Here is a 26138-nt window from a genome sequence, read left to right as displayed (position 1 = left end):
ACTCGGAGCACAAGACCCCAGAGTGCTTTAGGGGTCTGCAGACCTCAGATCGGGATGGGAATCTCCATTCAAATAACGCAGGGTTTTAGCCACTGCTGACACCATGCTCGCAGGGCCACACCGATTGGTATGCTGCGATGCTACAGTCAGTATTTCTTGCATGATGTTTCCACCGTGCTGAGGTCCTCTTCACGTAGTCCCCATGTTCAGCGGCTTCACAACTCCCAAGGATAGAGTTTAAAATGTGGGGGGGGGGCAGCATCATGTTGGTGGCTACCTGTTATATGGGATGAGAGTGAGGCTAGTGCTTTAATTGCAAAATGTGGAACCAAGCAATAGGGGCTCAAATTACAGCGTCCCCACGTATGTGGTCCCGGCCAAATCCCTTTACATTGCGGTCCTCTTACCTTCAAAATGTGGGTCACTAAGAAAGTCCCCAAGTGTTAATAGAAGATTACATAGATGCCCCATTACATTGTTGCTGCATTCATAGGGTAAATTATAATAACCAATGCATACAACTCGCCGACTGGTCTTCGCACCCCCATGGAACATCCCTAGCCATGGTTCTCTCCACTTCAGTGAATTGGCTCGTGGGTGGAAGGGCTTGTAGAGCCATTCTAATATGGGTAGGAGTTCATCCCTTTAAAATTTGGTGCCCACAATAGCGTGGGTCACTTAGAGGGAGCAAACCAATACTACTGTTGCCCTGCATGGTGTGCCAGTACAGAGAACCAAATAGAAAACAAGGCACCATTGCTAAAAAAAAAGTCAGTTAGAAATTAACAGGTGCTGGAAAAATAATTTCATGCAACATCGAGTGTGCTACAAATTCTAGCACTGGAGGATACCGAAAATACAATTCTCTGTGCAAGACATCTGGCCTCCCTATCGACCAAGTACTAGCTTGAGAGGGTATTTGAGGTGAAAATGCTGCAACGGTTCCAGGAAACCTCAAACAAGCCAATACAGTGGTTAGAGTTTCCCTCAAACTGGTTCAAGCATGAATGCTGACAAGATACATCCTGCAAAAAGTCAATATAATTAGTTAATACATCCAGAGTAGGAGCAAAGAGGGTTTTAACATTAGCCCCAGAGCATTACATGACCGGTAATGCAACACCCCCCAGGGGGAGGTGTATGGCCATTAGTATCCCAGTACCTTTACCAGGATACTAACAGTTTTTAACTTGAAAACTACAATCCACGACGGCCACCGTGGAAGCGGGAGAATGGAAATACATGTAGTCCCTTCCCCCTTTCCATGGCAGGCAAGTGCCAGGAACACTAGCGTTCACTGCACCAGCAAGGGACAAGTGTGCGCCAGGTACCTGGGCAGGGGTGAGGTATTGGATATGTGGAAAAGGGAAGTGGACATAGTGGAGCATAGGACCTCACGCCCTCACTAGAGTCCTGGAAGGGAAGATGGCGACTTCCATCTTCAGGAGGCGGCTCTGAGCAGGGGCTTTAACCGATAGGCTGGGAGACCAACACAACCCCCTCCCCGCCCCGCCCCGCCCCCCTCCCAGCCAGGTACCAAAGGAACATATGAAGACACATAATTGGGTTTCTCCATTGCTCATTGTGAAATTTCCCAATCACACTGAACTAAGCGTAAACTGAAAGAATAGCAACAGCCCCTGTATACACAAACCTTTATTAAGCCTACGCACCAAATTTAAGTACTAGGTTCAAGTTTTCTGCAAACTGAGCCATAAATGCGGCACCAGGCCTTTAGTAACGTGTACAGAGCGGTGTAACATTAAGCACAACTTTACCCAGCTGGAAATCTAGCTAGCAGTACCAATGGTGCTTAAAACGTGGTAGGGGGTTAACATACAATAGCAACAATACCATATGTATGCATCAAGGTCATCCTTATGCTATTGTGGATTATTGTATTAGATTGAACTAGATTTTATACATTTGATAAATGTGTAAAAGTTTACAGGAACTAAATACATTCAAAATTATGCAACAATTTACTACACCCTGCAAAATTAAATCCTTCAATAAACATGCAAGTTCAGAAAAAAATAAAGTCTGTACCAACCACTTTACGTTTTGTGCAGAGAAAAGCGTGGCATTCCAAGTTCTCGTTCATCTGACTTTGCGCAATGTATGCAAACACCTTGTCGTGATATTTGTCTGCAGTGCAGTACGATATCCTAGATTTAAACAACAGCTCGTTAACAGCAATCTGTAATTTCACATTAAAGGCAAGACAAGATTAAAAAAAAAAATACAAAATCACAAAAAGGTCTGGCTTTCTTAAACGCACAGCTACTGGAGTCTTGTACATCCACATCATATGGGACTCCAGGTAGCCGCATACCTGCCCATCTAACCAGCGTATATGAACATGTCAGGGCCTAGAGGGCTCATGCAAGTTTAAGCCAGGTACAGTGCTGCTGCAAAAAAGCATGAAACGGGACCTGGCAACACTGGCTTAACCTGTACAGAGGTCTCCAAAAAAAAAAAAAAATTTGCACTGCATAAATGTCTGCAAAAGTGGACACAAACACACTTATAGCAATCGATTGGCCATAAGATTCAGCTACCGAAGGTTCACGCCTTGCCCCCCAACTCTGCTCTAGTGTGTGATTTTGTAGAGGTATGATGAGGCAGTCAACTGGCATACTGGAACAAGCATGCTGAGCAGTAGTCGGGTCAGAACAGGTACTTTTGATTAAAGTAGAACAAGTTACTTTCTTACCTGGTAACGTTCTTTTGATGGGATGTTCCGACGACGTATTCCACATCTATGACAGGTAATCACCACAGCTGTGCTGCTCTGGAAAGTTTTCAGCGGCTGCGTAGATACGCTGTCCGAGGGCCTCCGTCGAGCCGACGTCACCGGATGTTATAAGTAGGGCGCATGACGCCCATAGCCTCAGTTGTAGTTTTTTCCCCCCCCAGGAACGTGTGGCACCAATCTTCTGCCAGTATAACTACAGAAAGCCGTGCGGAAATGGGAGCTGCAATCGCATAAGAAATTCTGTAGAGGGGCAGGCTGGGAGGGAGGGAACGATGTGGAATATGTTGTCGGAACATCCCATCAAAAGAAAGTTACCAGGAAGTAACTTGTTCTTCGAGGGGATCGATTCCTCCGACGTATTCCGCATCTATGACAGACTCCCAAAGCAGTACCAATGTGAGGAGGTGGGAAAGAATTTTGAATGCCCAATTAAATTGCAGCATAGAGGACCGCCTTGCCAAATGACAGATCTTGCCTATGGATAGAATCCAAGGAGTAGTGTTTGACAAATGTATGGACAGAGGCCCATGTGTCTGCTTCACAAATGTTACGAATGGAAACACCCCTCTGTAGGGCAGTAGAGGCAACCACACCCCTAGTAGAATGGGCCCGTAAGCCTACCGGAGGGTCCTTACCCGCCAAGCGGTAACATTCAGAAATTGTCAAGATAATCCATCTAGACAAAGTCTGTTTACTAACAGCCTGTCCCAAACGCCTTACAGCGTATCCTACAAAGAGCGGATCGTCCACTCTGACCCAGGACATGCGTGAGATGTAGAAACTTAAAGACCTCCAAGGATCCAACCTATGGAGCTTCTCCTCTTCCTTACCAGGATGCGGAGGAGGATAGAACGCCGGAAGCATAACCTTCTGGCTTAAATGAAATTCCGACATAACGTTCAGAAGAAAAGAAGGACGAACCCCTAGGACAACCCTGTCCTTATGGAACACCGTGAAGGGTGGCTTAACGGAAAGTGCCTGCAACTCTCACACTGCGAGCGGAAGTGACTGCAACTAAAAATACAGTTTTCAAGGACAGTCTCAAAGGACAAGAATGTAAATGCTCAAATGAAGCTCCCATTAGGAATTTTAGAACTAGGTTCGAATCCCAACCGGGCACCTGGAAAGGTGATGGTGGGATCACATTAGTGAGCCCTTTCAGAAACTGAGAAATCAAAAGGAATCTTAAAAGAACACTCCACAGACGAGCGCTTAAATATGGACAGCGCCATCAGGTAACCTTTAATGGTACCCACTTGCAGGCCCGAGGGCTAATGAAAGCAAGAAAGCAACCACAGGGATGGCACATGAAAAAGGATCCACATTCTTAACCCTGCACCAGTCACAGAACTTTCTCCGACGGCAACGGTACAGGGACTTTGTTGCAGGCCGTCTGGCCGAAAGCAACACCTCCATCACGTCTTCACGGAGGTCCCAATCCTTATACCTCAACCGTTCAGAAGCCAAGCATGAAGGTTGAGGGACATGACCTCTAGATGGAGAACCTGACCCCCCCACCCCCACCCCAATGAGAGCAGATCGTCTCGGTAGGGAAGACGGCGTGGAGGGCAGATGGCCATATCGAGATGGTCTGGGTACCATGTTCTCCGGGACAACGCCGGAACAATGAGAATCATTCGGGAACCGAACCTCCGCAGCACTTGCAGCATGACGGTGACTGGAGGAAACTCGTACAGCAGTGGGAAGGACCACTATGAACGCGTCCCCCAAGGCTCCTCTGAAATTCCCGTGAGCAGAATCATTTGCACTTCCAGATGGCATTGGTGGCGAAGAGTTCCACTTGTGGGGTCCCCCAAAGGGCGAAGATCTCCAGGAGAATCTCCTGAGCCAGCTCCCACTCGAGAGACTGCTCTGCTTGCTCAGAGCGTCCCCCGCCGCATTTTTGTCTACGGCCAGATGACATGCCGAGATCGAAATTTCCTGCTGGATGGCCCAACCAGAGCTGCATCGCCTCTGCACAGAGCGAGAGACCCTGCCACCTCCCCCCCCCCCCTTTTTTTTGAGGTAGTGCATGGCCACTGTTGTCCATCAGCCTCAGGACATTCTTCCCTCGCACAGATGGCAGAAAAGCCTTCACGGCTAGCCTGATGGCCCTCGGAGCCAACAGATTCATATGGAGTCTGGACTCCAGAGTCCAACCAGCGACCGCAGACTGTCAACTCGTTGGCATGAGCTCCCCATCCCCGTGAAGGAGGCGTCCGTCACGATAGTCACCTCCGGCCAGGTAAGCCAAAACGGAGCCCCCTTTATCAGATTGCCTTCGACGGCCCACCACAGAAGATCCTGGGCGACCGAGGGCGGCACCTGAATGGGATCCGACATCCTGCCAGAGGACTGCGACCACTGCATCTTGAGATCCCACTACAGAGATCTCATCCGCAGCCTGGCCTCTGGCACCAGGAGAATGCAGGAAGCCATGAGGCCGAGCAACCTCAACACCTCGAACACCGGGAGACTCTGGACATGTTGAAACTTGTTCACCATCTTCAGAATGTGATGAGCCCTCATCTGGGGAGGAAACACTGCCCCAGGGATGTGTCGAGCACTGCTCCGATGTACTGGAGCCACTGGGTTGGCATCAAGTGGGACTTCAAGTTGAGGGAGAAGCCCAGCCTGTGAAGGTAGTGGCAGGTGACTGACAGATGATCCAGGACTTGCTCGGGAAAGCGCGCCCTGATCAACCAATCGTCCAGGTAGGGGTAGACGTGAATCCCCTTTCCTAAGATACGCTGCCACCACCATGAGCTTGGTGAAAACCCTGGGGGTAAAGGTCAATCTTAACGGCAGGACCCGAAAGTGCGAGTCGTGAACCTCAGGTACTTCTTGTGCTTGGGATGAATCGGCACATAAGCATCCTTGATGTCAAGAGACACCAACCAGTCCTGAAGTTGAAGTGCTTGGAGGACAAGAGAGTAACCATCTTGAACTTGTCCTTCCTGAGGCGCTTGTTCAAACACAAGTTCATGATGGGTCTCAATCCCCTGTCTTTTTTTCGGGATCAAATATGGGGAATACCATCCCTTGTTCCTCAACGCTACAGGCACCAGTTTTATGGCGCCTTTCTCCAGCAGGGATTTGATTTCCTGCGCAAGAAGCGGATCCGGACTCTTCAAAGAGATTCCCTGGTGGATTGTCGTGAGGCATCTGCTGGAAAGGAAGACAATAGCGGTGGGCTATGATCTCCAGAACCCACACATCTGAAGTAATGGCACGCCATTCTACAAGATGCTGCGCCAGCCTTCCAGCCCAACTGGTGAACCATGGGACATGGCCTCATGACTGAGATGAAGCAGCTGCAGCAGTGCCTGAGGGCAAAGAGGCAACTGCTCGAGCAGCCTAGGCACCTCAAGTACCCCGTTATCCACCTTTGGCACTCCTACATTGGCCCCTTTACCTTTGGTAGATCGTGGGGAGCTGCAAGTTAAAGTAGTATCGAAAGGAACCTCCCCTCCATTGCTGTTTCCTAGGACGAAAAGGCAGTGGTTGGAGGACTGCAGCGCTCAACGACTTTGCTGCAGCCTTCAAGGTCTGCAACCTCTCAAGGCTCTCGTCAGCCATGCTGCCAAAAAGAGGTTCACCATCAAAGGGCATGTTGAGAAGTCGGGCTTGTACATCAGGAGCAAACCCGATTTCAGCAACCACGCAAATCTGCGCATCACGGTGCTTGCTGCCATGGACCGGCTGACAGTCTGCCACGTCCAGACCCGATTGAACTGATTCACACATGGCATCCTTGCCATTCTGTACAATGGCAAGAAAGCCATCCCGTTCCTCCCCTTCAGGAATATGTTCAGCCGCTAACGAAACAAGTCCACAGAGTGAGTGAAACGTGCTAAGGCACACGCGGAATTGGCTGCTTTCAAAGCCATACCCCTGAAAAAAAAAGACTTTCTTCGCCCAAATGTCTAAAACGTTTGTCGTCCCAATCAGGAGGGATGGTAGGGTATGACGCCTGTTTTGCTGGGGCCGTAGCCGCCTGCACCACCAAACTCTCCGGAGTAAGGTGCATGGACAAGTATCTGGGTCGCCACTGGCTGGGCGGTACTTTTTTGGCAACAACTTACCCACTGCCGGGACACTCTCCGGAGCAGTCCAAGCAGCCACCACCCTTCTTTGCAAGGCCATATGGAATGGCAGTACCATGTCAGTTGATGGACCATGGTCCAAAATATACGTCAGGTCATCCTGCAGAAAATCTACTGGTGGCGCAGGCCACCCCAGTACTCCGTCACTCTCGACATGAGGCGCCTGTACGAAGAGTCAGCATGCGTACCAGGCTCAGGCCTACCAAACTCCACCTCTGGGGGAGGTATCAAGACCACTGGCGTCGTGCAAAGACCGACGCAGGTCTTCCAAGTGGCTATGACCAGATAACAGGTCGTCAGGAACCTCATCGGGTACCAAACCTTCCTCAGACCCTTCCACCACCTCAAATATAATCCAGAGGCTGGAACAAATCCCTGGAAGAGGGCACAGAAAAAGGCTCACCGAGGCACCAGAGGCAGGCGTCGTGTGGGTCCGTCAGCAACATCTTGGAACTGCAGTCCCGACACTTCTTGAAACCCCAGCCGCGGGGGTAGAAGAAGACAGATATCTTCACAAACAAGTTCGAAGAACCAATATAAGTACTCAGAAGAACCGAGGCGCACCGAGATCTCCTAAGCAAACACGTTTGCGGAAAAAACAGAACTGAGGCTACGGGCGTCGTGCGTCCTACTTAGAACATCCGGTGACCACTGGCGTAACAGGGGCCCCTGCGGTGCGGGGGGGCCCGCGGTGTGGGGGGCCCCACCAGCACATGGCTGGGAGGGGGCCCCAGTAAAAAAAAAAAAAAAAAAAAAAAAAAAAAAAAAGTTTCTTTTGAAATTCACTCTGCATTCATAAAGAACATTTCTGTAACAGAAATAATTTCTGTAACAGAAATAATTTCTTTATGAAGGCAGAGTGACTACAAAAAGAAACTTTCTTTTTGAAGTCTGAGGGCCCCCGTACCCCATGACATGGAAGACCCTAGGCTGGAGGCCTCCATGTCATATGGGGGGGAACGCTATGCCTTCAAAAAGAAATTGTTTGTTTTTGAAGCCACTCAGCCATCATAAAGAAATTATTTTGATTATGGTTCAGTCCTTAACTGAAATAATTGCTTAAAGAAGTTAAATTGACTTAAAAAAGAAACAATGGGGCTCATTCTGACCATGCCGGTCCGGAAACAACGGTGCTGTTGTTTCCGGACCGGCATACTACAGGTCTGCCTGGTGGGGCTGCCGTGCCTGACAGGTCTGCCCCTGCCAGGCACAGCAGCCACGGTAGGCAGACCTGTCACGGAAGCACCGGCACCGTTAACAATGGTGCAGGTGCTTCTGTGTCCCCATTCCCGTGGAGTCTGGGGTTTAACGAAATTACCGACACCTGATTTCCCAGCCGCCGGACTTGAAATAGCACGGTGGCACCGGGAAGTCAGGCCATAGTAATTTTTTATGGGTCTGGCGGCAACCCGCCGGTAGCACCGGCACGGTTACCGCTGGACCCGTAATGAGCCCCAATTTCTTTTTTAAGTAATAGGGCCCCCCCCTCAACTCCATGAGGTGTGCGTGTATGAGTCTATGGTGAAAGGGTGCACACTCAAATGTATAGCCGGCTGCCTGTGTGTGTATGGTGAAAGGGTGCACACATAAATGTATAGGTGGCTGTGGGGGTGTGCCTGCATGGTGAAAGGGTGCACACATAAATGTATAGGTGGCTACCTGTGTGAGTGTATGGTGAAAGGGTGCACACTTAAATGTGTGGATGACTGGGTGTGTATAAGGTGAATGGTGTGTGCTTGTGTACAGGGGCACAAGAAAACCTTCATTTCGGGGGGCTAACCCTTCAAATGTTGGGAGAGGCGCTAACTTCACATGCGGTGGGGAGGGGGAAACTTATTTGTGTGGGCGCATCGAAATTATTTACGCATTTTAATGAGACTATTCTAGTGCAGATTCAATGTTACAAGCAGTTAACTCTCTCCTATAAGTCTCCTGTTCCCTCTCTACCCTTCCAATCACTCCCCTGGCATGCAAGTACTAAACCCACATCACGATTTCAATCGCCTAAACAATGTGACATTTGAATGCAGGTACTAACAGTGAAATGCTTTACGTTGGTAATTGCTGGGTTCTTGTTAACAGCAAAAACCAGGTGCCGTTTAAAATCTGTGTCCTGTTCGGTGGGGAACTGCTCTAAAGATTAGCCAAGTTGAGTCAATATAGCCCAAAATGTCAGGGGGGGTAGTGCTGAAGCCCAGTCAACTCAATGGTGTTGTGCTACTACCTGTGTTTAATGCCTTGCTTACTCCTAGCCCTATTCTTCCTCGTCCCAGTACTTATATACGAGGCAGTACGTGTGTTTGAGGCACTCTGCCTCATACAAAAGTACTGGGAAGAGGTAGAGGTACATGGAGGTAATGCCTGATTTAGCTACCTGTAATCTTCATCACTCCTAGTCCCACTGTTCCTCATCCCAGTACTTACCTATGAGGCAAGGAGCCTCATACGAAAGCTCTGGGACAAGGAAGAGGGACGCAGAGGTAATTCTGGGCCACGGAGCTGATTGTGGTGGGTGGGAGGGAGAGTGGATGTGTGGGGGGGCAGGATTGTGTGATAAATCATAATGGTTGTCCATGTCCAGGCTAAGCAGGCATGATATGTGGTATTAGTGGCTAGAGAGGCATTTTGATTTAGCCAGTCTAGTCATTCCTCAGTTTGGTGTGACTTTCTTTTAACTGGACATTTCTGATAAAGTAGTCCTGCTAACTTTAATTACCTGGCTAGATTGGCATTTGGGTGCTGCCAGTCTAGCCATTTCTTACTGCGGCATTGTATATTTTTTTGGGCATCTGTGATAAAATGATGTGATTCAAGTCATTTATAATGCGCCTGTACACAAGTGTACATAAGGGAGGGATGATAGAGGGAGCACAAGACAAACGATCTCACTAGGCCTTGTGTCATTGTGAGAACGAGAAGTGCAAGGGAAAAGGGAGCAGGGAAGTGCAAGTGAGAGGGGAGGGGACAACAGGGCAGCAATGCTCTCAGTAAGTGCAGCCAGGGCAGAGCAGCTATTGGTTGTGCAAGGAGAACAATTGACTGCACGGTTACAGTTACAGCCCCTAAGTGCATGGTAGGCCCGGAGGCAGTGCAAGGGTGACCAATCAAGAAAGAGCCTGGACTCAGAGAGACTCTGAGGGTAGCCAAGCAGCCAATTAGTACAGCAGACAGGTATGTCGGGTAGGTCAGCAGGGGGGGAGAGAGCGAAATCAGCAGAGAAGAGGAAAGCTTTTAGCTGCTTCCGAAACTTCAGGTTGTCCGCCTCAAGTTTGAGAGGGGCAGGGAGGCCATTCCAGTTGGAGGCACCAGCAGAGGAGAGAGGTCTACCCCCACTCTCTGCCTGGAGAAATGTCTAAGCCTTAGAGAGTTGGAGGTAGCTGAGTGAAGGGTTAGAGAAAGAAGGTATTTTGGAAGAGAGCATTGGATTTAGTGTTGGCACTGGCCCCAGAAAGCCTTGTGGGCAATGCAAAGGTTCTTGAACTTGATCCTTGCAGCCAGTGGAGAGATTTCAGGGCTGGAGAAATACAATCCCAGGGCTTGAGGCCAAGGCTAAGTCTTGCAGTCCTGTTCTGGATTATTTGCAGATGACGGAGACTAGAGGAAGACAGATTGAGAAAGTGGCTGTTGCAGTAGTCCAGCTTAGAGACAGTGAGCTTCTGGTGGAGAGTGAGAAAGGGAAGAGTCCCTTTGAGGAGGAGCAGCTGGTAGTGGGACTTCTTGGTGATGTCCGAGATGTTAGGAGAGAAAGAGTGTGGCGTTGAAGATGACACCAAGGTTTTTTGCCTCGCAGGAAGGCAAAGGAAGAGGGCCCAAGGTGGTCTGCTATAGTGAGAGGAAACAGTGGCAAGGGTCCCAATGAGAAGGATCTGTCTTACTGGCATTAAGGCAGAGATTGTTGGGGGCGCACCAATCCTGAATCGTGGATAGACAGTCAGGAATGAGCAAGAGAGGAGAGGAGAATGAGGGGAGCCTGAAGGAAAGCCGAGTCATCCGCACAACACTGAAAGTTAGAGGATAAGGTAGAGATCAGGGAGGCCAAAGTGGCCAAGTAGAGGTTGAAAAACCATCGTGAGAGGATAGAGCCCTGGGGAATGCCACAGGTAGAGAGAGGTGGCGGAGAGAATGGGACCACGATCGACCTGGGAGCGGAGTGGCGGTCCAAGTGGAAGTAGGTCAGTCACTCTAGGGTCTGATCTGTGATGCCCAGGTTCTCACAGAGTCGATTGATCAGGATGGCGATGTTGACCCTGTCGAAAGCAGAGGAAAGATGAAGGAGAATAGAAGGAATGCTGGAATCAAGGTTAGAGAGCAGCACAGGTGTTAAGGAGAGCAGTTTCCATGCCTCTGGCAGCTCTGAAGCCAGACTGATGGTCATGGAGACAACCAACAGGTTCAGTGTGGAGAGTAAGCTGGGAGATGGCAAGCTTTTCCAAGAGTTTGCTCAAGGTGGAGATTGAGCGATAGTTTTCCAGCAGGTAGGATCAGCAGACTGCTTCTTGAGGAGTGGGTGCACAAGGGAGTGCTCAAAGGGAGAGGGGAACATTGCAGTGGCGAAAGAGTGATTACAGAAATCGGCCAAGGCTGGAGCGAGGGTGTCAATATGGGCTTTGATGGTTCTGGAGGAGCAGCGGAGCACCTGTTTGGACAACACTTTCATAGATCGGACTTGTCTAGAAACCTCGTCAGGTGTTGTCAGAGAGAAAGAGGAAAAAGGAGGAGGAGAGAAGAGATGGCCAAAATGGGCCGAGAGAGGAAGAGGACATAGAGGACAGGATGTCCTGAGATTTAGCAGAGAAATGAGAGACCAGAGCTGTACAGAGGGCATGGGAGGGAACAGAAGAGGTATAGACCACAACAGGATTGACCAGTTCTTTGCAGATTTTAAAGAGTTTGGCCGTGTTGTTCGAGGCCATGGAGACACATGCTTTATTGTGTGCTCTCTTCTTGATGAGTGTTATTGCTTTGACTGGCATTTTGCTGAAAACAGTCTAGATATGTCTAAATGTGGCCTAGCATTCTGTACTATAATGTTATTACATGTTTACACTGGTCTACATTGTGCAGCCAGTTGGAAGCATTAATGTTCCTGTGCACTGTTGGTGACTTGCATGTATTGGATTGTGTTACCCTACAAAACAATTGCAAACACTCTGGCTTTATAGCCAATTTATCTCAGAAAGTGTGCTGTATATTGCATTAAAACACATTTATATATTTTTCCTAGTGCAGTGTGCGGCATACCCCTTCAGCAGCACGTTCATGCGTTTGTGCAAGCGTGACAGTCTAGGCCGGCCCAGAGTGTGGCGCAACCCGTGATTTGTTGGCGAGTTGGGGGCCCCCTCAGCATGGCTCGCAGGGGGGCCCCCACATTTTGTGTTACGCCACTGCCGGTGACGTCAGCTCAACAGAGGCCCTCGAGGACAGCGTATCGATATCAACGCAGGACGCAGAAAATTCAGAAGCAGTACAGCTGTGGTGATTACCTGTCAGATGTGGAAAACGTCGGAGGAACCAATCCCCTCCCCCCCCCCCCACGAAGGTGGTGGATGCTCCAGGCAACTGCAGCTTTCCCCACAAATCAGACCTTGTTGGGGTGGCCACTTGATATAACTAGGCCTGGGCAAAGATTGCAGACTGGCATTTGATCCCGCTTTGGAGGAATTTTTATGACAGTATTTTCCTACAAATGGGAGCATGCTTGCTATGGTATTAGCATAATTGACCTTAACCTAAAACATTTGATCGAATGTTTGACTTTTTGGTCAAATTTAATTAAATATATGTATGGGGTGGGTAGGGCAATAGATTAGGTTGAGGGAAAGTGGGGTGGTCTCCCCCGCATTTTAGACCCAAAAAAAGGCATATATTCGATCAAATGTGATTAGGTCAAATGTTTTAGGTCAAATGTTTTAGGTCAAATGTTTTAGGTCAAAAAGACCCAAACCCTTGTTGCTCCACTTGATAGAAAGACCCCTCCCAAATGATTGCTGAATACCATGTACATTTACATTCAATTCAAAGCACATTCAATAGAATTGGCAGCTGGACTGCCAAACAAGATCAAGTGTTCGGAACAGAATTCAGAAATAAGGTTTGGTTTCAGGTTTTCACAATTCTGGCTGTTAGAGGACCCGAAGCATAAGGAGAAGTATGATTTCGCGGAATGACAATTGTTCCAATTGGGAATATTCAAGCTCAGTCAAAGTGAATGATTCAATCTCGAACACCCCATCTACAAGACAACCAGTTGCACGTTAAGCCACATGTTTTCTATGCGTTTTACTAGTCCTACATAAAGGATTGATGAGCAAATAAATCCATGGCTACTCGTGACTTAATCTAAAGACGGGCACACTAGCAATTGGTTTAGCTGTCGGCGACGAATAAAGCAATCAAGTAGTGATGGTTCTAGGAAACCAGGTGGTTCAGCAGTTGGTGGCAATAGTAAGGTAGTTTGGAATGGAGGCCGGGGCAAACAGAAAAAAGGGATTTGTCTTACAGAAGGATTGAACTCTTTCCCAGCCTGCTCCATCAACCTATGAGTGTCTAGCTGGGTGGGGTTTAAGGAAGACTGGGACTACAGGCTGAAAACATTGGAAGGGATTGTGATTTGCTGTTGAAAAGGTTAATAAGAGCAGCATTTTATGTGCCCCCCCCCCACACACTTCACAGAAATGTGGTCTTCTTTCCAGAGCGAGGTGCAGTGCATTATTGAATTTAGACCCCTAGAGACACTAGTCCGCCACATGTATTCCCATCTGATAAGCTTGGCCAGAGTGTGCAAGGCTGAATTCTGGGAAATCTAGACATGTGGTTTCTATCTAGCAAGTGGTGAAAGATGTGTGCTGGCATTTCTGGGAAGATAGTCATTAAAAGCCCCATCGACAAGATGCCAGTACACAAAGCAGCAATGCCTACAACCTAGCCGTCCCAATTTGTAATCCCCTCAAACATCCCTACACAGCGAGTTCAACTATCAATCTTAAGGCCCCTCACCTACACACCTCCCACAATTAAATCTCAAAGATGAAAGTAGTTTGTAATCCCCTTTGTTGAAGACACGAAGCTCTTCAGCTGCACTGCTGCAAACTCTGGATGCATATCCCAATGCCATCCTCCCCTGGATGGCTATGCCGCCTCATTCTTAATGCTGCAAAGACAGCAGTCCCTTCTCCCCGTCGCAATCCCAGTATCCCATTTCACCCAATCGTTCACACGTTGGGAGTGATCTTTTGACAGCAACCATTAAATCGTCATCCCTCTACTCTAATGCTGCCCTCAACTTTGTAACACCATTTTCACCCTTCCAGCTTCTTGGCTTACCCGGACCATTTTGGAAGATTGTCCAAAGAACTTGCTACTTGCCCAATCCCATCCATTGATCAGCACTCCCCCCCCCCCCCCAAAAAAAGTCTTAATCTTCAGCTCAGTTCCCCATGCCCACCCCCTCCGTGCCACTTCAAGCATGCACCCCTTTGTCCCACTCCACTGGGAAGCTCTCCCCTTGACCATTGTATCAGTGGAACCCTTCAAAACAGCTAACCCCTCCCGCCGCCATCTAGCAAAGGAAGGCACTACCAACCCTTCCATCTGACCCACCAATTGCATGGTTCTACCATTAGGTAGAACATGCTCAGGGGGCACATACAGGCATTATGTGGTCCATGTTAAAATTGCCATTTTCTCCAGCTCTTGCCAGTTACCCTCACTGTCAATGCTCTAATGCAAAAAGCACCTTAGCCCGGACTGTTAAATCTCAATTTATAGAAGGTTAAAAAAAAATAAGTGAGTTCTAAAATGCTCAATATACTGTAGCTTTGGAGTTTAGAAAGCTATTCAATCTCAAAATTGTAGTATGCGTTCTTTACAATATGATAATCTTGCAGGATTAGGGCCACAATTCTCAAAATAGGGCATAGTGAATTTAACTGCGGTCTCTTTGCAGTAACCTGGAATCCACTGAAAGCATAGGCTTTAGTGAGCATTCTAGGTTCTGGTTTTTACTTTGACAGTTGAGGATTTAGAGTCTGCAGTGGTCCTTTATTGCTCAAGTGGATGCCAGATTGCAAATGGTGGCCGAAAGCAATTGTTTTAGCACCCCTTTGAGCATGGTCTTGCAGTTAATGGTTTGTGCTCAATTTAGCAGAAAAATACAAACACTGCCCCATTATGAAGCTCATTTGTAGGTTACATTCAGCACATGTTGGAATTTCTGAAAGCAATGTTGCAAAACACTGTTTCTTTTATTCTACCTGCAGATGTGCATTCCGTTACACCCCCTCTCCGCTTCCATCTACTAGGTGCGATGTTACATGCATGCACACCCACACATCACATAGCACCGCAATGAGAACATCCGAGGATGCAGAGGCGCACGAGTCTTGACCAAAGAATAGACTAGTTATCCAATGGCTTTACTTTGGAGATACAGAAAGGCCGGTCGGTAAATTATGTGTGTAAACCCCATTTCCTGGGAGGTTTCAGCATAGAAGGGGCTCAGTGCCGTATTCAGAAGCAGACTGGGTATTTTAATCCCTCTGTCTGCCACTCTGCACACATTTGTGGTTTTGGGCATGTAGTTTACAGGGTCTTTATAGTGTGGGCACACGGGTGTAGGAGACAAAATCTGGGGGCGGGGGACAGGGGACTTTGACTAAAACCCAATAAATAAATTTAAAAAAGCAAAGATCGACTTTTCACAACATTTAAATTAAAATAGCAGTACGTATTAAATTACAAATATCACTGTATAAAATAAGAGAAAAGAAAACAGAAGAAAATTAAAGGATGCAGCAGCAAAGAACATGTCTTTATATGTTGCATTTCTGGATTGGTCATCTGACTATGAGCTCATGGTAAGAGGAAACAATTACTTCCAGTGGGCCACAGCTAGGAAGCCAGCTCGTTAAGAGGCAGATCACCTGTAGTGGATTCCTGCCAAATAAAGGAGTTGCAGCCTTTTCTACCAACTGCAAATTGCTACTTTTTTGTGTGGGGCAAGGAGACGTGTGCGTCTCTTGGAATGGAAGGATGGGGGTTTCAAAGAAAGAGGAAATCTTGCTTGTACCTCTGAGTAAGCCCTGTTATTGGAGTAGAGGGACCAGGTGTGTGGTGTTGCTGCTTTGACTGTCCTCTGGGGGTGGAGGGGTGGGTTACAGCAAACGAGGATGAGCGATCGCAAGCCCACCCCCTTATAAGCACTCCCCAAGTCCGCGGCCAGATGCGTCGGACCCGGGATATGCCTAGTAGGTGGGGTGTATGTGGACCCAGGGGGGTGGCCAGAGGGGCAGCCCAATATGTGGGCTGCCCCTCTAGCGCTCCTGTGAGGGCCGGGCCAACCTCTCATGGCGAGTCTGGTCCCTCTTAGTCCATCTCATGCTGGCTTTAGAGCCTAGCCTTTCTTTGCCTTTGTTATTCTGAATGCAGAGCTGGACTCTGTTCCCTTCTCGTTTAACATTTGCTGCAAAGCCTGATCCATTTGATTCTCTCATATGTTACTAGGATGGCAGAGCATGGGTCCTCTGCCCTGTTACACTATGCAAAGAGCCCCTCTGGCCTTTCTTTGCCTCTCCCTTGCCTCACTGCTTGCTTAATAAATACCTCCTTGCTTGAACACTCAACATATTCTCCCTAACACAGCAATGGCAGCTGCAGTCTGTCTTAACTGCTATTTGTTCCGGGTCTTGAATTGGCCTCTTATTTCCGCTTTACTGTCTGCCGGGGAAAGGCATTTGCCAGTCACTCCATCTGGTCCACAGTAATGCCGTGCCCCGACCTGCGCACTGTGCACTCGCTAGCTGACTAGATGCTACCCGGGCATCTGCAAATTTCACCACAAAGTCTACTGGCAAGCTCTGTGCACTACTCAACCACCCCTTGTTTAAAAAAAAAATGTATTTTAAAAAAACATTTTTTCAAAATGCGGTATCCCAATCTGCATCTGATCTGCACACCATGCACTCAATAGCTCACTTTATACCTCATACCAAATCTGCACAGTGCTCAATTATCCATCCTCACTCGGCTCTAAAATAATGCAGTGTTTCAAATCTACACACTGTGGGATGTTTTTACCCAAGCCCTACCTCAAAAACTGCAGTACTGGCATTGAAAACATCATGATGGCCAGAGCTTCCCAGAAAATGCCCAGGGAAAGGCATGAAGAATAGGCTGCCACCCATTTTTGCCGATGTTATGGACACAGAAGGGCACTGCCTAAAACCACCATTGGACTACCCACACAGTAGCCTGAAACCATTGGGAATGGCATTGCTGATTGCCAAAAGCAACCTAGAATTGTGGGGAATTCATTTTCTTAAATCCCAAAAATGGGTGCATTACCAGTACTCACCACTATCAGAAAGCCGGTGTTTTAAAACACCAGACTTTTTTGTGTAAAACTGAATAAATGAACCCAAAGCAGGCCAAAGAAAGACTTACTGAGAGGTGGATCCAATGTAAAGTTATATTCTGAAGTGACTTGAAAGTTTATAACAAGACTGGCTGAGCTGTGGATTTCAGCAGTTTAAGTAAATTTGGACTGAAAGACACTAAAAATCTAAATGTTTAAAAGACATGAGTGACCTACTTTTGAGTGTCACATAGGCTTCAATTGTTTAAAATGTCATAGTTTTAAACTTAGAATCAACATTCTAGCTGCATATGTAAAAATGGTTAGTTTTATTTGAATGCAGAAAACTGGGTAACTAAAAGTGACATTAGCTGGGGCCTGGCTTAAGGAACTGAATTCTGCCCACCAGCTACCCCCGACAGGAGTTGAGACTTGCACAACAGCTGTGTTCCCAGGCCTAGCTGCCTTTTGCTGTTCCCACCAAAAGGGATATGACACTTCTCTGATTGAATTACCAAGGGACTGCTAGAGACTAAACATAGAACCCAGGCAGAGGGTTTATTGGGGGAGGCCATAAATGGCTTCCTCTTGAACAATGGGCCTTCCAGGACACAGGCAGATGCTTTATTGGGGGGACTGTAAAACAGCTTCCTCTTGGCAGAAGCTGGGAGGGGCAGGGTCTCCGAGAACTGGGCAGAACTGGAAAAAACAGAAATTCACCCTTGTGCTGGGGGGAACCACACCCCTTTGGGGCCAGAACATAACTCTAAAAAGATGGATCATTCATAGAGCGGACTTGTGAACATTTTATAAATGATACCATAATTCTTGTGATTTTCTGCCCACATTTTAAGAGGTTTTTAGAACCGGTGGTATGATCTGGGGGCAAGCTAGCAGTTCAGAGGGTATTACTTAAAATGTATGCATGTTAAAAATCTGACACTTCATCAATTAATGTCCATACTCCTTGCGCACATGCGTGTAAATTTGGGTTAATGTCCGATATTGCAAAACCAGTTAAAAAGTGCAAAATGTTGCCATTTCTCAATGCAAGCTCTCAGGAAGAGCAGATTTGGACAGGGTATACCTCCTGTGATATGTGATGGGTGCATGTAATTTTTAACAAATGTGTACCTGTGCAAATATGTCCTTTTCATCAAATATAGAATGTGTGCAATTTGACAGGGGAGTGTCCTTTCTGAAAGCCATTAAATGACATCATTCTGACACACAATCCTGCTCTCCAGTGAGAACGCAAAGAATTCTCCAACCTATCAGAACTCTGAAGGGGTGGGGCCTAGAAAGCTAGCCTCTCCACCCATTTTCAAAACACATAAAAGCAGACAGTCAGGACAGATAGGGACATTCAATTCCATTTGCTGCAACGCACTCTGCCGGACCACACAACATCCAGAAGATACTAGATTCAACACTTAGACTTTAAAACTCCAAAGAACTTGATTCAGAACTCAAAGCAAGGGCCTAAACCCACAAACTGAGAACTCTTCTCAGTGGGCCTCAGCATCCAGCAAACCTAACAGCGATAGCAGCATCCAGGAGCCGTGCAGATCAGCGCTGGGTCCAGAGAAAGCTGTGCAGAAAGATCCAGAAGCATTGCTGTACCCAGAGAAAGCAGAGCAGTATCCAGAACCAGAGGCAGAGCAGAGCTGACCCAGACCGCTGTTCGCAGAACTAGAGAGCTGACCCAGACGCTGTGCGCAGAGACCGTCCGTGGCGAGTGAAGAAAACCTGACCAGATCCGTGGCGAGGCCCATTTATTTCAAAAATATATTGTGAGTACCTAGCAGAACCAATCTTAGTTAAAATATAATTCAATCTATTTTAATCTAACCAGAACTGTCTCCTGTCATTTGCAAAGCTGTCACCTGTCATTTCTAGTTGCTAGCTGTAACTTGTCACTTTGAACTTTTAAAATTTCAAATCTGAAAAACACCTTTACCATATCGCTCATATCTCCGTCACCGTTTGTCTTAGAGACTTGCAGTAACTTTCCTCTGAAAGCTGGGAGTCTTGGCTTTTCAACGAACCTAGAACCGCATTCCCCATACCTTTGCCGCAATCGCGAAAAACGCACTCGCGAATTTGCCGCGATTTGCAAATTTCTCCACGTGTGAAAACAACAGCTTCCTTGCTTTCATTTGCCAAAAATTCGTTTAACCTGCCAATCATTCCTAGAACATTGCTAAAGTAAGCCTGAACTTATTTAAACCAACTAATCCTCAACCTGAACCTCCAGAGGGAATTAAAATCATTTTAGCACATTTTCCAATATATTGCTATCACATTTTAAAGCATTTTGAGCCTGTGTAAAACTCATATCTATTCTCCGCTAAGCTTGCTGGGAAACTGGAACTCTATTACATTGTGATTGTATACCTGAACCGTGTGCTCTTCCTCCCATCTCCTTACATTATATAGGGGTAGTCATCCAGAACACATGAACTGGACATAAAGATATATCAATAAGGGTTTCCATTCAGTATCCCAGACTAGGCATTGACTTAGCTGTAGTGTTGAATTGAATCCTCTTACAACACCATGCACTTTAAACTCTATAGCCCACAATATGCTATCCGCCACTCTTCCCGACAGACCATTCATGGTGCACCACGAACACGCTCGTTGCCACACTATTCCAGCGTAACAGTAACGCCATGTTAAGACATATCTTCTTCCACCCAAACGTTCCGATCTCTCCTACGCGATTGTTCCAGCCATCAACGCTGGACATGGATATATATATATATATATATATATATATATATATATATATATATATATATATATATATATATATATATATATATATATATATATATATATATATATATATATATATATATATATATATATATCCTTTCCTGCAACTACTATAGTGAGGCTGTATATACCTTCCCAAAGCATTCAGGTAACCTTATGGTACCCCTCTTACCGATATCTGACTTATACAGATCCACTGCCTAATCCGGCCAGTACTCGGAACAGGCTGAACACACCAATTCCAAGTTCAGCTATGACATTTCAAAGGTAGGCTTTGATATGCAGTCCCATTTTGGTCACCCACTCCTGACACATACCCTATCATCTTGTCTTCCGCTTCTTTAGGCGGACACAGCCTAGTCAATAAATGACCACGTCCTGAGGAGTTCGGACCCTTCCCTGAATCTGCAAATCGCCAGTTCTCACTGAAGGGCTTTAACACCCCGAACTAGAAACACCAACCTGTTTGTGTCAACAATTGCACACTACTACGTGAAAGTAGTGTATGAATCTGCACAAATATCTGCTACTAACCCTCACTTAAATGTGGGGTGTACATTTGAGTTTTCTGTCGCCCCCTTGGGCATATATGTACCTTTTAAGGTCCAACCTTGTGTACGTGGACACGAATTTTAAGCATGTGTCTAAGCAGTTTTGATTAAATGTATTTGTTTTCCCAAAACAATCTCCAGCCTTTGTGCGACCACCCCGAGCTGAATTGGGGTAGCTGTCGACTCTACCTTTCTCGATATTTGTCCTCTTGAGTCAAGCCCTCCCTTAAAAAAAGAGGCAACCTTCCATTTCGCCCCACCTTTCTCTATTTGCCAGTTACTGCCATAATGGTTCTACTTGGCCATAAGAGCGCAAAAGCTAGCCAATATTGGAAGAACATGGGCATATTATGCCAGAGGCTGGCAACTGCCTTCCTAATGCCTACACAAGAGACAACTCTTGCCTTTGTTTCTAACAGTAATTCAGTGGATGAAGAAACGCGAGAACACATATTGCTTATAAATGAAGGGGATGTCACACTTGGTCAAGACATTTTGATCACGCCAGGAGCTAATTTCCAGCTGCGATTAACTTTTAGACTTCTGGCTTTAAATAATGTTAGTATTACCTGGAAAGCACAGAGGTTGCTCAACAGGATTCCTGGAGCACGAGGGGTACCCTACTCATGGGCATGGATGATTGGAGGGCATTCTTGCCCTGGTTTGGAGCCTGTCCCTTACAGCCATGATGGGGGTGGGGGGGGCTTATTACTTTTGGTCGAACGTACCCTTTGAGGGTGGGCAGACATTGCCTCCGCTTTAGCCCACTACTAACCGCTCTGCAACTTTATCACACATACCCGTCAGATGGCATGTAACTCAATGCTACTAATGTTTTCAGCTTCGGAAGGCTGAAATCGTTTGCCACATCAACTAGGGTACAGGCTTGCCACCCGAGACTTACCCATGTCTGAGTCGGCATCTGTCGCCCTGTGGGGAAGACACACAGAAGAGCAGGGCACAGTGCCTTTGTGGCTTTTTCACACTTCTTCCTCTGGGTGGGCAAAATTCACTCCACAGAGAAAGTGGCACATTCTGGGCAACATTCTCCCACTTTGACAATGTCACCCAAAGAGCTAAATTGGCCATTTGAAATACCTGTCGACTTATTGGGCAATCCACACTGATGGGTTTAAGCACCTGTTTAATGTGGGATAGCAATTAAGGGCATTTGCCAACGCATTCAAGAAGCACAGGACACCGCCTTAACAGCGACATGCCGTGCACACTCATTCGGATCACGAATTGCCATTTATCTGGGGTCATATGTATTTATTACATGTGTAGCATCAAGCAAAACCCACAAGCATCAAGGCGCAAAGTAAACTGCATGGAGTGGACCACTTCCATTGGCGCAAGTTTTTACTTTTCCGTTGGGACACCTGTGGGAACGCAGGATGGTAGGACATGTGATGTTGATGGCGTGTTTCGGTGGGTGTCCAGAGTGAAATGTCTGAAAATTGTGTTTTTCCCACAATATTTCAGAGACATTTCCCTCTGCCCACCCACCGAAACACGCCGCTAACAGATGTCCTACCGTCCCACGTTCCCACAGGTGTCCCGACGGAAACAGTACCTCATGTGTGGGTGCACCTACCTGGGCGCAAAGGGAAAAGGCTAACCCACTGATAAGCCCAATCTAGCAATCTGCCCCCAGGGAGGGCTACATGAGATGCCCCCCATCCATTTGGGGTGGGTTGGAGAGGGTCACCCCTTTTCCATTAACATCCATGGTGGCTCAGTGGCCCCCCACACCCACCCAAAACAAGTTTTGTTTTGCCCCTTTCCTAGGGGCAGATGGGTACATGTGTGTGGCCATCTGCCCCCAGGTGGGGACAAAAGGAACTGCCCCAGGCTTGGGGGCTGGATCTGCCAATATTTGCAGTTGCCTCTCCCCCTCACCCCCTCACCCCAAATGGATGGGGGCATCTCATGTACTCCTTCCTAGGGGCAGAAAACTGCCCCCAGCGAGGGCTACATAAGGTGCCCTCATCCACTCAGGGTGGGGGGAGAGGGCCACCCCCCTTTCAAACAAAAAATCCTGGTGGTCTAGTGGGTTCCCCCAGTGCCCCCACCCAAAACAAGTTATAATAATAATTTTGTTTTTCCCCCTTCTCTAGGAGCAAATGGGCACAAGGGTGTGGCCATCTTTCCCCGGGGAGAGGGGGGGGGGTCAAAACGTACTGCGCCAATCTTGGGGGGGGTGGTTCTGCCAATATTTTCAGTGCCCCCCCCAAACGGATAGGAGCATCTCATTTACCCCTTCCTAGGGGCAGAAATCTGCCCCCAGGGAGGGCTACATAAGGTGCCCCATCCACTTAGGGTGGGGGGCAGAGGGCCACCCCCTTGCAAAAATCCCTGGTGGCTAGTGGCCCCACCCGCACCCACCAACCATCCAAAATTAAGTTTAAAAAGATTTTGTTTGCCCCCTTCCCTGGGAGCAGATGATCACCCATCTGCCCCCAGGGTATTGCCCCCATGATTTGGCCTCCCCCCACTTCATAAACAGATCCCTGCACGACACACCAAACATATTTTGGGGGATAAATGACATTACATGCCCCCCACTTACAATTGTGGGGGATTTGTTCCCAGCCGCCCCCCCCCTCCATGTCCTACACCCATGTGTGGGCACTACCAGCAGGGGGAGTGGGGCCATGTATGAGGTGATTTTCCCTCAGGCTTGCAAGGAGCTCCCCTGCTGGAGAGCAAAAATGGGAACGCCGGTTGGGCATATCAGCCCGATGGGGAAATGTGAGAAGGTGAATCCAGGCAGAGACTTCTCAAGAGGGCACCAAGGCCTTCTGTCGAGTCGGGGACTCCCACCCCAGGCTGTGTCGATCTGTGGGTGGCAGCTCTTCCAACTTAGAACAGAGTGAGATCAAGCCCTAATAGGGCCAGTCATTACTTGGCCTCTGCGGCTGATCAGGTAGGAGACATCCGAAGAGGCAACGGGAACCCCGATACCGCTAGACAGTCAGCTGGGCTTCACCAACAGGCCAGGTGTTTTTGATTAGTTTAAGCTATACGTTATTTAGGTTATACTAGTTGTGTTCCCCTCCAGGCGGCGCAGAGGTAGAGGGTTGGTTTCCTCAGCTTTGTGTTTAACATGCTCTCGCCACGACCCTGTCAGACGGGTGGCATATTCAGTAATCAGCCTACGTTTCATCGAGAAAGATCAGTGACAGACTAGGTGGGTTGCCTGGCACCGGGGGGGGGGGGGGGGAGGGGGAGCCGTTTTCTCTAGAATCCTGTCAAGAGAAAGATCAGTGACTAAGTTGGTAGCCCGGCACGCACGGGGGGGGGGGGAATGGTGGGCAGTGTTTTTTTTCCTCAGACTGTCGTAACCAGAAGTGTCAAGGAGATACTGAAGGTAATAGCGTTCTAGCACGAAAGACAAATGGGAGCAGCCATTTATTTTGTTGTTAGTGAAAAAGTTTGCTTCCAGGGAGCACCTGTGGGCATTACTCCATTGTAATTATCAATGGTAAAAAGGTCGTGTCAACCAAGAGACTGTTTACAGGGAAGGTTTATGTAACAGTAGTACTATCTGAGACTAGTTATTTATTTGAAGACAAGGCCAGTTAAAAGGGAAGCAAAGTGGCGGGAAGTGGACTCCAAATACAAGCAGGAAATCCAGAAATGTACCTGCTGGGCCTCTTCCCAAGAGGAGGCAAGAATAGGTCACACCTCGCAAAAATGAAAGACTGGATATGCATACTAGCCAAACGGCGGATAGCAATGGCTTGGAAATCGAGAGAGGGCCCGAGGATAGACTCATGGTGGGCAGATTTTCAGAAATGGGCGATGACTGAAACGGCAGTGTGGATGAGGGCAGTACAGAAAGGTGAAGGGGAAACAGGACAAAAAAAAATAATGGCATGGAACTCACCGATGCAGAGCTTATTCGAAAACAGGGATGAGAGTAAGAGCCGGGAGGGGAGGAGGAGCAGTAAAGGGGAAAAACACAGGTCAGACCAAGCATGGGTGGTCACGAACTAAGACACTTTCAAAACCACTGCAGGGAAAGAGACCTTAAAGGATAGTTCCGGGACTTTTTTTTATTGTTCCTATGGTTCGGCCATGTGTTTTTAAGCATAAATCGGTAGATCGTAGAAAACTTTCCCCTGGACCTTACCCGACTTTTCGTCCATTAACGCACTCGAAAACATCCGCCATTTTATGATAATCCTATCATTTCCCCCCCCATCGCCCTGGCTCACCTGCTTTTGCGGCACTAAATGAAATCCCCCGCCCCTGAGCCTGACATCAGCAGACGCGTACCGCCCATTTCCTGTTTCGTGTCAACAATCGCTGCGCCTCAGCTAATGAAGTGTCGCCATGGAAATGGCAGGACGCCTCTTTCCTCAATAACTATAAACAGACCGTTTCACAACACACAGCAGCAGATTTTCGAATCCATTCCTCTGTGTTACTTTGAGTATTCTGTGACTCGTTTCTGTGCTCTGGTCAGCTACCTTCGTTGATTGTAGCCCGTGTGAACAGATACCAGTACCACCGCTATAAATTATTTTACTTTCTTTACCACACAATGGCTACAATAATGCCGTATATGTACGAGCCCGAGTACACCGAGGAAGAACTACTGGAAAGGCAAGCACGCGAAAACGATGGGGATTCGGACGGCAGTTGGGAGGACCAGTCAACGGATGAAGAGCCTGGACCATGTCGCATGGACGGCGTCTCCACCTGGTGCACGTGCAATCGGTGCGAGCTAATGCCAACTGAGGAGGAGAACTGCTGCTGCCGAGAAAACTCGGGATGCCTGGCCTACATTTCGGAAGGCGAGCCAAGTCCGCAATGCATCACTGAGCTGCCAGAGTTCAGGGAAGCCTGCCTCTCACGGACCGTGTTGAGGATGATGATGGTGCTTATGCACGAACTTCGCGGCACTGTTCGTCCGCGTAATCCGAGTAACGAGTAAGTATACTCTGGTTGTGATGTCAGTGATGCCACTACTATGTCATGGTCGTCTCCCACATATAAAATTAAATCTACATATATCATTCGAATGCATGTAAATTGGTTCCATATTGTGCATTTTCTAGATAGAATTTTTTTCAAAGCAGAATGACATTTTTTACCTGAATCGACAGTTATAAGAAAGTTTTGTCATTTTAATACAGTTTGCATCTTTCATTTTCACAGGTGGTACAGGCTGGTGGCCTATCGTTGCTTCACTTGGTGGCTTCACGGGAGGCTCGGACACCGCGTTCGGAGTGTAATACCTGCCTGTGCGGTACTTGCCATGAGACAACATTTCCCCAGCGACAGTGGACAATACCGCGGATTTTCCCTGGATGTGCTGCAACCGCAAATTTACAATGTGTAATATTTATGTTCAATTGAAATTAAGATCCAAAATAAAACCCAATATATATTTTAACAATGGTTGTTTTGATTTGTTCAAGCGTTGGCAATAAAAGGAAGGCCGTTGTATTTTATTGATACAAAACATGGTTATAGGTAAATATGGTTGATCATAATAAATCATCCTTTTGGGCACCGGGTACAGAGATGACCACCTCTGGCCCGTGCCGCCTTGCCACCACAGGCCAGCCTGCTGCTGA

General features: G+C 47.6%; 1 protein-coding gene across 2 annotated transcripts in view; it reads right to left on the bottom strand.

Moving 5' to 3' along the window:
* The window catches only part of LDLRAP1 (low density lipoprotein receptor adaptor protein 1), a 235336-nt gene that overhangs the window by 57251 nt on the left and 151947 nt on the right, over window positions 1-26138 (bottom strand). For both annotated transcript variants that reach the window (XM_069622730.1, XM_069622731.1), the window contains exon 4: window positions 2054-2168. In XM_069622730.1, the coding sequence (XP_069478831.1) occupies window positions 2054-2168 (115 nt within the window). The remainder of the gene's footprint in view (window positions 1-2053; window positions 2169-26138) is intronic.

The sequence above is a fragment of the Ambystoma mexicanum genome, chromosome 11, assembly GCF_040938575.1.
Source record: "Ambystoma mexicanum isolate Mex_15411 chromosome 11, UKY_AmexF1_1, whole genome shotgun sequence".
Taxonomy (NCBI): domain Eukaryota; kingdom Metazoa; phylum Chordata; class Amphibia; order Caudata; family Ambystomatidae; genus Ambystoma; species Ambystoma mexicanum.
Note: the sequence above shows the minus strand (reverse complement) of the source record. Positions and strands in the feature narration are given on the sequence as shown.